At 46.7% G+C, this 13,630-nt stretch overlaps 1 protein-coding gene and 1 long non-coding RNA gene across 4 annotated transcripts in view; one reads left to right on the top strand and one right to left on the bottom strand.

The window, feature by feature from the left end:
- LOC115462803 overlaps positions 1-12,842 on the bottom strand; it is a 73,624-nt gene extending 60,782 nt beyond the window's left edge. Inside the window, exon 1 of the long non-coding RNA XR_003940958.1 lies at positions 12,760-12,842. This is a non-coding gene — a long non-coding RNA (uncharacterized LOC115462803). The remainder of the gene's footprint in view (positions 1-12,759) is intronic.
- The window catches only part of UNC13B (unc-13 homolog B), a 763,085-nt gene continuing 762,213 nt past the window's right edge, over positions 12,759-13,630 (top strand). For all 3 annotated transcript variants that reach the window (XM_030192818.1, XM_030192817.1, XM_030192819.1), the window contains exon 1: positions 12,759-12,832. In XM_030192818.1, the coding sequence (XP_030048678.1) occupies positions 12,811-12,832 (22 nt within the window). In that variant the 5' untranslated portion in view covers positions 12,759-12,810. The remainder of the gene's footprint in view (positions 12,833-13,630) is intronic.

Genomic DNA, 13,630 nt, shown 5'->3' with positions numbered 1-13,630 from the left:
TCGAGGGGAGGGGAGGGCAATCGCTGGACATGGATGGGATGGGAGGAGAGGAGAGAATCACGGGACACGGATGGGAGGGTAGGGAAGAAGAGAATCGCTGGACATGGAGGGCATGGGATGGGATGGGAGGGGAGGGGAGGGGAGGGGAGGGAAGAATTGCTGGACATGGACATGGAGGGGAGGGCAGGGGGAGAGAGAAAAAAAACGCTTACACAGCCTTCCTAGGGCCCGTTTCATTGTTGACAAAACGGGCTTGGTTCCACTAGTATAGATATAAAAGGACCCCTAAGTAATGAAAGGTCTGGCCCATCCTACTGATTACATTCCTGATGCACCAAAGCGGTCTCTAATGCTTCAATGTGTGAACCTCTACAGCTGCTTATTTTCCCCACCTATGCTGGTGGATTCTTACGCATTTCTTTTGTTCGTAAGAACACTTGATCAGGTTTGAAGATGGAGACCGCTTCTGGCTGTTCACTCTTGTACTCCAGCACTTTGGCGTATTCAGGTCTGTTGATGCTGTTCAGTGTGCGTGGAGGCACAAGGATAGTAGCTCTGTACATGTATTCTATTCTGATGAGACCCATTCCGCTTGTGGGTGTAGAATCTTGGCATACACTGGATCTGATAGATCACCTGGTGGGCACGGAAGAGTTTTCCTGTTCTTATATCCAATTTCTCATGATATTCATGAGGCTAGGCTGTGGTTTCAAAGGTGTTTAAATGTATGAAGATTTCAAGCTGATTGATGGCTTGTTTCTTATTTATTTATTTTTACATTTATACCCTTCCTTAACCCAAAGCGGGTAACGATAAAACATATATAATATCAAAATACCTTATTCTGCACTGTTAAAGCACTTTTCACTATCAGTTTCAATCTCTATTCTTTGCTGATCTTTTCTGTTAGTGATATGTGCTGAATGGCTGCCACCTATGCAGTATTTGTATATATTCTACATTGCCAATGAGCAGGGCCGGCGTTGGGGGGGGGGGGGGGGGGAGGCAAACAGGGCAGCTGCCCTGGGCCCCATAAACAATATATGACCACCTAAACTTCAGGAAATCATTAAAAACCAACCTCTTCAAAAAAGCTTATCCCACCGATTCAACATAAATCCTCACACCCAGCAACACAACATAATCAATGTTTGTACTGGTCAATTTACTTTCCTCTTTCCCCTCGACCCCCTGAGGCCTGATTCACTTCTACCTCAACGTAATCTTGTATTTGTTATCAACAAAATGGCAAACGTCTTTACGGTACTTTGTAAGTCACATTAAGCCTGCAAATAGGAGGGAAAATGTGGGATATAAATGTAACAAATAAAATAAATAAGGGGCGCTCGGCGTTACCTGTAGTCCGCCTGTGGTGGCACACAGCAAAGTCTACTGGCAGTGCCGGGGGGGGGGGGGGGGGGGGGGGAGGGCGCCACATGGCTAGAGCATGGTACGTGTGAAGCACTGTGAAACCACCCTCATCCTTTGAACGTCCCGCTAGGTCTGACCACTTTGAAATTGAAAATACTCATCCTTCCCTCCTCTACCCCACCCCCGCCACAGACACAGCACTACAATGTGCCTGTGGGGGGGGGGGGGGGAGGGGGAGGAAAGAGGCAGGAGTACTTTCAATTTGAAAGCGGCCAGGCCTAGCGTGATGTTCACAAGGGTGGGAGTGGTTTCAGAGTGCTTTTTTGCACCTGCTGTGCTGCAGCCTGCTTGGATTGGTTCTCGGCATCCTGCCACACAGCTCAGCAGCAGACTAAAAGATCCAGACGAGGAATTGCCATGCGGTTAACAGCAAGAAAGAAGAAGCCTAAAGGAAGGAAGTCCTGTGTGGACCAGGGCCGCCGAGAGACTGGGCTGGGCCCGGGGCCCCGCCCCCCCCCCCGCTGCTCCATCTCTCCACCCCCTGAGGTCGCCGCCGCTCCCCCCCACCCCCCCTCCATCCGCCCCCTGCATTGAAATCACAGCGCCTCTCACCTCTGTTTCCCTACTCTGCACCCCACCCCCTCTCCAGTGTCCATCAAGGGTGTCACTACAGGATAGCAGGGGAAGCAATAAACAAGCCTTTATCAGTTCTGCACAAAGTTGCTATTACAGACTTGCTACCTTTTTAGCCAAGTATGACTTGGCAAGACATCTTCTTTTTCCCCCCTCACCTAGGGTTACCATTCGTCTGGATTTCCCCAGAGATGTCCTCTTTTTGAGGGCATGTCCGGGGCGTCTGTCGGGTTTTGCTCGCAAGCACGTTTGTCTGGATTTCTGGACAAATGTACGTGTGTGTGTGCGGGCGAGCGAGCGAGTGATCGGCGCCGTGGGTCTCCCCTCCCCTTCCTTCCTATCTTCCCTAGTGGTCTAGTGACCTCTTTGGGGCAGGAAAGAGCCCCCTCTTTCCTACCAGGAGTGCTGCCTTGCCCTTCATCCTTCTCAGTCTTGGCTGAGGATTCAAAATGGCCACCGAGAGTTCAAGTCTCGCGAGGCTGCTTCAACTCTCGGAGGCCATTTTGAATCCCCAGCCGAGACTGAGAAGGATGCAGGCAAGGGCAGGCAGTGCTCCGGGCAGGAAAGAGGGGGCTCTTTCCTGCCCCGAAGAGGTCACTAGACCACCAGGCCTAGATAGTAAGTAAGGGGACGGGAGGAATATGTGACAAGGGGGAGGGGATGTGACAGGGGGGCAGGGGAGGGGAATATATGATGGCGGAGGGGAGGGGAATAGGGGGCGGGATGAGGATCCGAAAGGGACATGGTGGGGGCGGGGCAGGGGTGTGGTGGGGCGGGGCAGGGGGGGCGTGACATGTGTCCTCTTTTTCAGAGGACACAATATGGTAACCCTACTCTCACCTTCCAATTAGAGTAATCCTGACTCAGCTAATATATTCTTCCAAAAATAGATGGTTACTGGCAGCGTGTTTTTTCTAGCAAAAAAAGGTGCCGGTACTCAAATGCCTGGCCACCCTTCAGGGGCGAGATGATCACTAAGAGACCCACCCCACAATAGCCAGGCCCCCTGCAACCAGTCACAGAATCTATGACAAGGCAGAATTGGTGTGTAGAGCCTGAGCTCTTTCGTTAAAACTTGGGGTCCATGGGTCAATTTTAGCAGACAATGGAAAAGTGCCAGTACTCAGTACCCCCAAGTACACCCTCCAAAAAAGCCCTGCTTTTATCACATGTAGGAGTGATTTTGATTTTTATAGGCATTTCTTTTTTCTTTCATTTAGGGGGTTTATCAACATGAGCTATTTTTAAGACATGTTATTTTACTGTTAACCCCTGTAATTAGCTTGATTGTTCTATACTTGGCTCACTTTTGATAATGTGATGTCATAATGCCTCATTCCACCAATGGTTAACAGCCAACCTCATCAGTGATGTCACAATGGCCTGATCACCTACACATGGGTCCCTTTTATCCAATGCATTCTAGCAAAAGAGGTGCCTATACTCAAATGCTAGACCACCCTTCAGGGGTGGGGGTAATCACTGAGGGACCCTACCCACAATAGCCAGGCCCCCTGCAACCAGTCACAGAACCTTATGACAAGGCAGAATTGGTGTGTAGAGCCTCAGCTCTTTCATTAAAACTTGGGGTCCATGGGTCAATTTTAGCAGACAATGGAAAAGGTGCCGGCACTCAGTACCCCCAAGTACACCCTCCAAAAAAAGCCCTGGTTACTGGTCCAATGTTTCTCTTCTAGTGGATGTTGTTTCCATCTACCCCCTTAAAGTTCTCAGTAGTTTATTTTCTGCAACCATTTACATGTGCATTTAGGCTGCATGAAATCCACTTGAATATATACCACAAGTGTTTTAAGTTTATTTTCTTTTTCTTTTTTTTATCCACTCCTACTCTAGCTGAGATAACATTGCTTTCCTGTTATTATATACCGCCCCTTTTAGTTTCCCGTTCTTTCCTTCCAATGTCTCAATGATCTTTTCCATTGTTATATTCCTTATTGTTACAAGACTTTGTCTCGCATAACACCTCGTAATATAATCCATAACTGAGTTGTAACAAACTGTACTTCCAGTTTTCATAACGTATTGTAAGCCACACTGAACCCGCAAAAAGGTGGGAAAATGTGGGATACAAATGCAATAAATAAATAAATTTAACCATTTCTCTGACCTCATGTGCAACTTTCTTTAAATCAATCACCTTACTTTCTAACTCTTCCTACTTTCTTACCCTTCTATATGTTACATCTTTGCTTTACCCTTCGCTATCACCTATAATGTTCTATTACGTATTGTGCTGACATTGTAAATAGTATACCATGCCATACTTTGTATTGTTTTTGAATATTTCTACTGCTGTGATTGTCTATTGCTCATGCTTGATCTATTCTTACTGTACACCGCCTTGAGTGAATTCCTTCAAAAGGCGGTAAATAAATCCTAATAAATAAATAAATATCAGGCTACAGATTAGAAACCTGTAAGCTCGAGTTATGGGTAGGATATATTCCTCACTGTTTAAAATAAATAAATAAATAAATAAATCGGGGGGAAGACAACCATGGATAAAGCTAGTTTTACATTGCATTCTCTTATTCAGTTATCAATCCAAATGAATTACTTCCTGCACCAATATGCAACATACTCACTGTCAATCTACTACTACTTATCACTTCTATAGCGCTACAAGGCATACACAGCGCTGTACACCATACATGAAAAGACAGTCCCTGCTCAAAGAGCTCACAATCTAAAAATGGAATGTTGCTAGTGGAATAGCAACATTCCATGTACAATCTCAAATAGTAGCAACAGAATCTCCAATACTAGCAACATTCCATGTAGAATCTCAAGTAATAGCAACATTCCAGAATCTCAAATAGTAGCAACATTCCATGTTCCACTGCACTAACCACTAGGCTACTCCTCCAGCAACATTCCATCTAGAAGCCTGCCCTTACAGATCAGCAATGCGGCCGCGCAGGCTTCTGTTTCTGTGAGTCTGACGTCCTGCAGGACGTCAGACTCACAGAAACAGAAGCCTGTGTAGCTACGTTGCTGATCTGCAAGGGTAGGCTTCTACATTACTACTACTACTTATCACTTCTATAGCGCTACAAGGCATACATAGCGCTGTACACCATACATGAAAAGACAGTCCCTGCTCAAAGAGCTCACAATCTAAATAGGACAGACAAACAGACGGAACAACTACAAATCTACAATCTACAAATCAGATGTAAGAGCCTCTGGTTAAAGAGGGTGTGGATTACTCTTTTTTTTTTTTTTTTTTACATTTATCTGGGGGGGGGGGGGGGGGTGGAATCAGAGGGGCCCCCTCCTTAATTTCTGCCCGGAACCCCCAGAAGGTCTAAAATTGGCCCTGCCAATCAGTGCAAAAAAGTGTTGCTATTTTGACAATGAGGTAAATTACTGATCTCCCTAGAGATCTCACAGTGAAGAATTGGGAATGACAGCCCCTGCTGTTCCGATAAACAAGATGGGAAGAAAAGCTAATGATCTGTTCACCTTACTAAAATTAACTCCAAATACACAATGTTGTACAGTTTCAGTAAGGAAGAAAATCAACAAAGGTGAAGAATTTGTTGAAGAAATAAGAGTTTTTAGGAATCGAGAAAAAAAACGGCAGCATTTATAGGAAGGCCTACAATTCCCTCAATCCCCTTCCTCCACTCCCCACAAAAAAAAACTCTCCTTGTTATACTTTGGAGTTAGCCACACATACAGTATAAAGACCGTTTATCCACAAGCAACAAAAATATATATATATTCTACTGACTGAGGGCTTAATTTGATAATGGTTTTTGCATATAGAAAAGGGACACACATGCTACGTACAGGATTCTGTACCACACATGATTTTAATAACTGAAACTTGGTGTAAATCCTCACACGTATAATAGGCAGTGTTGCCAGATGGAAAAAAATTTGTCATGCCCAAAGCCAGCCCAAAACCCGCACAAAGTCAATTTGCATATGAATGACATCATTAATAAATATTAATGAGACCATTTGCATACAAATAACATCATTAAGTCCGCCTCCGTGGGGCATCTACTGGCCACGGCCGTGGGAAAACCAGCCAACCCGTGGCCGGCGGTCGCGGGGAAAAAAACTGCCAGAGGGGCTTAAAAAAGCCGCCCAAAATCCCACAACCCGCATGCGGCATGAAAAAGCTGCAGCAGCTCGCGGAAAGGAGCCCACTTGGGTGAAAAACCCGCAGCCCTGGCAACACTGATAATAGGTGCAGATCCCCTGAAATCTATAATACTGCGCACATGTTTAATTAAAACCCCTGATCGTTCATGCCCCTCCTACTGCCATGCCCCTTTTCAGCTGCATGCTAAAAAAAATATTTATTTGGATCTATTTACCGCCTTTTTGAAGGAATTCACTCAAGGCAGTGTACAGTAAGAATAGATCAAATATGAGCAATAGGCAATTACAGCAGTAAAAATATTCAAATAACAATACGAAGTATGCCGTAGTATACTACTTAATGTCAACACAATATGTAATAGTACATTTTAACAGAACACTATTGCTTTTGGCTCCTAGCCACAATTGCCCTCCTCTTGTCCCTTCCTCCCTTCTCACTCATTACTTCCCTCACCTGTAACTGTCTTGTCTGTCTGTATTATTTAGATTGTAAGCTCTTTTGGGCAGGGACTGTCTCTTTGTATCAGTTGTTCAGCGCTGCATGCGTCTGGCAGCGCTATACAAATGCTAATAATAATAATTAAATTTGCTGATGACACAAAGTTGTTCAAAGTGAACAGGCCACATCTGGATGTCAAGACTGGTGCTGTAACCACTAGGCTACTCCTCCACTCACAAAAATGTTTTATGTATTGTGTTGACACTGTAACAATACTTTGTATTGTTATTTGAATATTTTTACTGCTGTAATTGTTTGATCTATTCTTACTGTAAATCGCTTTGAGTGAATTCCTTCAAAAAGGCGGTAAATAAATCCAAATACAGTGGTGGAAATAAGTATTTGATCCCTTGCTGATTTTGTAAGTTTGCCCACTGACAAAGACATGAGCAGCCCATAATTGAAGGGTAGGTTATTGGTAACAGTGAGAGATAGCACATCACAAATTAAATCCGGAAAATCACATTGTGGAAAGTATATGAATTTATTTGCATTCTGCAGAGGGAAATAAGTATTTGATCCCCCACCAACCAGTAAGAGATCTGGCCCCTACAGACCAGGTAGATGCTCCAAATCAACTCGTTACCTGCATGACAGACAGCTGTCGGCAATGGTCACCTGTATGAAAGACACCTGTCCACAGACTCAGTGAATCAGTCAGACTCTAACCTCTACAAAATGGCCAAGAGCAAGGAGCTGTCTAAGGATGTCAGGGACAAGATCATACACCTGCACAAGGCTGGAATGGGCTACAAAACCATCAGTAAGACGCTGGGCGAGAAGGAGACAACTGTTGGTGCCATAGTAAGAAAATGGAAGAAGTACAAAATGACTGTCAATCGACAAAGATCTGGGGCTCCACGCAAAATCTCACCTCGTGGGGTATCCTTGATCATGAGGAAGGTTAGAAATCAGCCTACAACTACAAGGGGGGAACTTGTCAATGATCTCAAGGCAGCTGGGACCACTGTCACCACGAAAACCATTGGTAACACATTACGACATAACGGATTGCAATCCTGCAGTGCCCGCAAGGTCCCCCTGCTCCGGAAGGCACATGTGACGGCCCGTCTGAAGTTTGCCAGTGAACACCTGGATGATGCCGAGAGTGATTGGGAGAAGGTGCTGTGGTCAGATGAGACAAAAATTGAGCTCTTTGGCATGAACTCAACTCGCCGTGTTTGGAGGAAGAGAAATGCTGCCTATGACCCAAAGAACACCGTCCCCACTGTCAAGCATGGAGGTGGAAATGTTATGTTTTGGGGGTGTTTCTCTGCTAAGGGCACAGGACTACTTCACCGCATCAATGGGAGAATGGATGGGGCCATGTACCGTACAATTCTGAGTGACAACCTCCTTCCCTCCGCCAGGGCCTTAAAAATGGGTCGTGGCTGGGTCTTCCAGCACGACAATGACCCAAAACATACAGCCAAGGCAACAAAGGAGTGGCTCAGGAAGAAGCACATTAGGGTCATGGAGTGGCCTAGCCAGTCACCAGACCTTAATCCCATTGAAAACTTATGGAGGGAGCTGAAGCTGCGAGTTGCCAAGCGACAGCCCAGAACTCTTAATGATTTAGAGATGATCTGCAAAGAGGAGTGGACCAAAATTCCTCCTGACATGTGTGCAAACCTCATCATCAACTACAGAAGACGTCTGACCGCTGTGCTTGCCAACAAGGGTTTTGCCACCAAGTATTAGGTCTTGTTTGCCAGAGGGATTAAATACTTATTTCCCTCTGCAGAATGCAAATAAATTCATATACTTTCCACAATGTGATTTTCCGGATTTAATTTGTGATGTGCTATCTCTCACTGTTACCAATAACCTACCCTTCAATTATGGGCTGCTCATGTCTTTGTCAGTGGGCAAACTTACAAAATCAGAAAGGGATCAAATACTTATTTCCACCACTGTAAATAAATACTTATGTACTTACGTAGCTCTGCTAGAAGCAGGAACTGTGCTGGAACTGGAACTGGAAAAGAAGTTGTGATGGAACTGGAACCAGGACTGCAAGCAGAAGCTGTGCTGGAAGCTGAAGTTTGTGCTGGAATGAAGCTGGAACCTGAAGCTGAGCTGGAAGCTGAAGCTTGTTCTGGAGGCTGAAACCAGGGCTGGAAGCAGATACTTCGCAGAACAATGGAACCAGGATGGCTTGTTGCAAGGCAAAGAAGCAGGTCTACAATAGGATGTTGTCACGATGGTGACTGTTTCCTTGTCTGTGCTCACCTCGCCCTCTGGTGGCCAGAACCGGTGGCTGCTATGGACTGTCACATGTTCCAGACTTCAGCCCATTCTGGTCCGGATCGTCCGGGCTGCCAGACCTGCTTTTCTTGTTTGTGCCTGAACAGCACCCATAGCTGCCTTGTGATTCCTGCAGCTGAACTTCAGCTGCTGATGGGCTTTATTAACCACCTGGAAACTTCTGTGTTTGCCTTTGCATCGTCTAAGGTCCCTGGTTGTTGGTGTGCTCTGTGCACGTCTGCCTAGTCCAGTTTCTAGTTTGAGTTCCTTGTCTGGTTCTAGTTAGGTTGTGTGTAGTTTAGCTTTGGTTTTATTGCTTAGTTCCTAGTCTTGTTTCTGGTCTGTATTCCTTGTCTAGTTCTTGGTTGTCTGTGTTTCTTTCTTAGTGGCTGCTTGGCAGCTTTCAGTCCTTGTTCTTGAGCCTGTTTGCTTTCTACCTAGTGTGGTATTGTTTGTCTGAGAGTCCTAGTCTAGTATTCTGCCTAGCCTCCCTTGTGTTTTCTAGACCCTGTGTGTATCCTGTTGGTATCCAGCTCTTGCCTTGTCCTGTAAGTCCTGCCGGCCGCCTGCACCCAGGGGCTCAACTCCTGGGGAACGGCGGTCAAGCGCAGGTGAAGTCTAGCTGTTCTTGCTCTGCCTGTTCCAGCTTGTTTGCCTCAGCTGCAACTCCAGTCTGGGGTTCCAGTCCTGTTCTGCCTTGTCTCTGGTTTGGGGGTGGTTTTGCCTGCCACTGCCGCTCCACGGCAGTGGTCCAAGGGCTCACAGATCCAGTTTCTGCCTGGAAAACCTAACAGTTAGGGCCCTGTGTTACCCCGTTAGCTAGCAAACGTGTACAGTGAACACCATAAACTCATTATTTTATGTAGCCTTCTTGTAAAGAACAGCTTACTTAGTATATTGTACATTTTATAATGGTATACACTATTTTTTTTGTAAAAGTACAGTATATATAGGTTTTTAGTGTAACAAGAGTCACACACAGCTCTATGAATGTCTGCTCATGGGAACACACTTTCATTTGCATTTGCTCTACACTGTATAGGCCGCAAATAAACAAAAATACCCAAGAATAGTGAGACTGGGCTACACTTTATCTTCTGTGAATAAGTGAATCCATGAATACTGAACATGAATATACCTGCTAATTTTCTTTCCTTGAACATTTCCAGACCATTCCCCAAGAGTGGGCATATATTTCACCTGAGCGACCTTACCTAATAAGGTGGTGTGCAGCCCCAAGTTAACCAGTATTTCTACTGACAAAGCCAGAATGGAAAAACAACAGACTTCCCCAGTAACCCAAAGGGGAAAGGAAACAAGCAAAACACAACTGAGCTATTACGCTCTGTTAACCGCTCTCTGTTCAACATGCCACATGAGCTCATTGCCTTTCATTCTTATTCCTTGCCACCAGGAATAGAACCTATGGAGAGAAAGGAGAAACACTGAAAAGTACTCTTTTTTAGGGTGGGTTCAGAAATAATCTGGAGATATTCAAGGAAAGATAATTGGCAGGTAAGTCTAATTTCACCGTCTTTATCATTATCACCTGGGAAGCTCGCCAAGTGCCCTTGGCCTGGATTGGCCGCTGTCGTGGACAGGATGCTGGGCTCGATGGACCCTTGGTCTTTTCCCAGTGTGGCATTACTTAATGTACTTATGACCATTCCCCATTAAGTAGGAAGTACAAAAGCTGTACATAATGAGGTCGAGAATTGTGAACCCTCTAGATAGAACAGAGGCTCTGAAAGCTACTTCTTACCCAGCTGGATATCAAGACGGTAATGTTTGACAAAGGAGTGGACAGTCAACCACACCACCACCCTACAAATGAGCTGCTCAGGAATCAAAGAGAATTCTGCCCAGGATGAGGTTTGTGCCCTGGTAGAATTTGCTCTCAGCTGAGGAAGCAACTGCCTGCCCCCCCCCCCCCCCCCCAGCAAATAAACCAAACTGAAGGCTTCCTTAATCCATTTAGCTGTAGTCGCCTTGGATACAGCCTCACCTTTTCTTGTATCCCTAGAAGACGAAAAGCTTCTCCATCTTGCAAAACAACTCAGTTCTCTTCAAATAGCAGTGACGAATTCTCCAAACATCCAGCCAATATAAAGAATCTATAGTTCCTGCCTTCTACTCTATTTCTCCTTCACTATCTAGAAATGCCTTAACATAGGCAGCCGAGACCCCTCGGGCGTGCCTGGGATTCTACTGTTGAAATAATAACAGGACTCACAGTATTTTTTAACATGGCACAACTTGGCCGCAGCTTTATTTTAATACAAACACAGTTACACTGGGCATACCCAAGCCAACCAACCTTCAGGCTTACTAGCCAAACACAGACCGCCGCCATTAGCAAGACTGACCAATCATATACAGAGCTCCCCACCACACAGCAAGGGAGCTCAACCGTAAGCGCAGCTCTCCCAGCTGCCTAGCTTACTTCCTCAGGCTTGGGCGTGCAGGCCGATGGCTGCCTTTCTTCGCGCTTGATAGCCTCCGGGAATCGCCATGCAGGCCGATGGCCGCCTTTCCTCGTGCGCGATAGTCGCCAGGATTCGCCGTGCAGGCAGATGCCCAGACGCCAGAAGAGGACGTCTGGGCTCCGCCCGGGGGTTATAAACCCGTTCGGCTTCCTCACCCAACCCAGTGGGGTGCTGCTGTGCAGTGGGAAAATTCTCCTCCCCCCCGCCCAGCTCCCACCCCGTTGCCTCACACATGCCCATCGGGGCACGGCGCCATGTTAGTGCCAGCTCCGTGCACCCGGGGGCACTGCGCCTTGTTTTATTTCACACTACACACTTTTTTTTTTTTTTAGCTACATTTAAAGACCCAGATTTCCTGGGGCATGTTAAAGACAGGATCCTTAAATAAACACCTGTCAACTGTATTTTCAAGCCTAAGTATATTGTTTTGCAAATAAACACTACTTGTACATAAAGCAGGGGCGAAGAGCATAAACATTGTCTCCACGAAGTCTAGGGAGATATCTATGTAAAATAGAGTTGTATTTAAATGAGTTAGCGACAAAAGTCAACACATTGTAAATGCTAACTTTGCACTCAACTAGCAACACATTTGTTATTGTTTGAGACGATCCAAGCTTTCCTTCATCAGGGCAAGTGCTTCTGTGAATTGTGAAAGCCTTGGTTTTGGAAACCGGCTGCTTTCTTTTCAAAGACAATAGGCTTTGACCTGACGTTGCCTCACAGAACGGGTTAGGCGTGTTTTCCTCCGCCCGCCCAGAGGCAGAACACCTAGAGCACCTAAAAACACTCCGCGGCCCCGCCCCAAGGTCAGAAAAGCGGGGGCGGAACCCACTGGTCGCCTTGCCCCCCCCCCCCCCCCTCGGCGGTTGGACGGCCCCGCTCTTTCCCTCCTGTCAATCACCTTCTTTTCACCTGCTTCCCCACCTGCTTTCCCTCGAGACGTCCTCTCTCTCTCTCTCTCTGCTAAGGTGGGGCCCGTCGCCACACCCTCCTCCGTCTCGGCAACCAATGGGAGCTAGGCAGAGGTGAGCCGCTCGGTCATGGCGTCGTCGGCGTCCCGGCCGTTGCGCTCGAGCTGTTGTCGCGTGCCAGCCTTCTGCCGGCGCGAGGAGCAGCAGCAGCAGTAGAGGCGCTTTCGCGGGGTCTTTCCAGGTTCCGGTACCCCAACCCCCCTTCCTCCTCCAATTCGTCATGAGCAGCAGGAGGAGGAGGATGAAAATGAAAAAGAAAAAAGCAGCCGAGAAGAAGCCGTAAAACTTCTTCAGCGCCGGAGCGAAACCGAACTCTTGTCAAGCGAGGGGGGAGGAAGGAAAGATTCACCTGCCACACTTTTCTCTCTTTGGGAAATTCAATATATATATATTGTTGTTTTTTATTTTTTACCTTTGTTTTGCCCCGAGTGGCCGCCAGGGATTTACGGTTGCTGTTGGCAATATGTCTCTGCTGTGTGTCCGAGGTGAGTTGCTGGCGGTTTCCTTCTCTTCTCTAGTAGTGACTTCGGCCTCAGGGGAGCGAGAGGAAGAGGAGCAGGTCTTTTCCCCTGGAGAGAGATCGGGCCCCGCCCCCCAGGCCAGTCAGATGAACCCAAGTCATTAATGAGCAGCAGCTCCTCCTCCTCCTCTTTTGTGTGCATGTTCCCCAAGGAGTCTAGGTAGGGTCCATACTTCCAAAACTGGATGCAGCTTTAGCCAGAAATGAAAAACACTTAACTTCTGTACTTGATGGGCACATTTTTATTTCCAGTTCATCAATAAGTTGACTTTTATTTGCTGCATTTGTATCCTACTACTACTACTTAACATTTATAAAGCGCTACCAGGGTTACGCGGCGCTGTACAATTTAACACAGAGGACAGTCCCTGCTCAAAGGAGCTTACAATCTAAAGGACAAAAAAGTGCAGGCAATCAAATTGGGGACAATCTAGATTTCCTGGATAGAGGTACAATGGTTAGGTGCCGAAAGCGACATTGAAGAGGTGGGCTTTGAGTAAGGACTTAAAGATGGGCAGAGAGGGGGCTTGGCGTATGGGCTCAGGGAGTTTATTCCAAGCATAGGGTGAGGCGAGGCGGAAAGGGCGGAGCCTGGAGTTGGCGGTGGTGGAGAAGGGTACCGAGAGGAGGGATTTGTCCTGTGAGGGGAGGTTACGGGGAGGAGCGTAAAGGAAGATGAGGGTAGAGAGGTAGTGAGGGGCTACAGATTGAGTGCATTTGTAGGTCAGTAGGAGAAGCTTGAACTGTATGCGGTACTACTACT

This window comes from Microcaecilia unicolor, chromosome 2 (genome assembly GCF_901765095.1).
Source record: "Microcaecilia unicolor chromosome 2, aMicUni1.1, whole genome shotgun sequence".
Taxonomy (NCBI): domain Eukaryota; kingdom Metazoa; phylum Chordata; class Amphibia; order Gymnophiona; family Siphonopidae; genus Microcaecilia; species Microcaecilia unicolor.
This window is presented reverse-complemented; position numbering and strand designations above follow the sequence as displayed.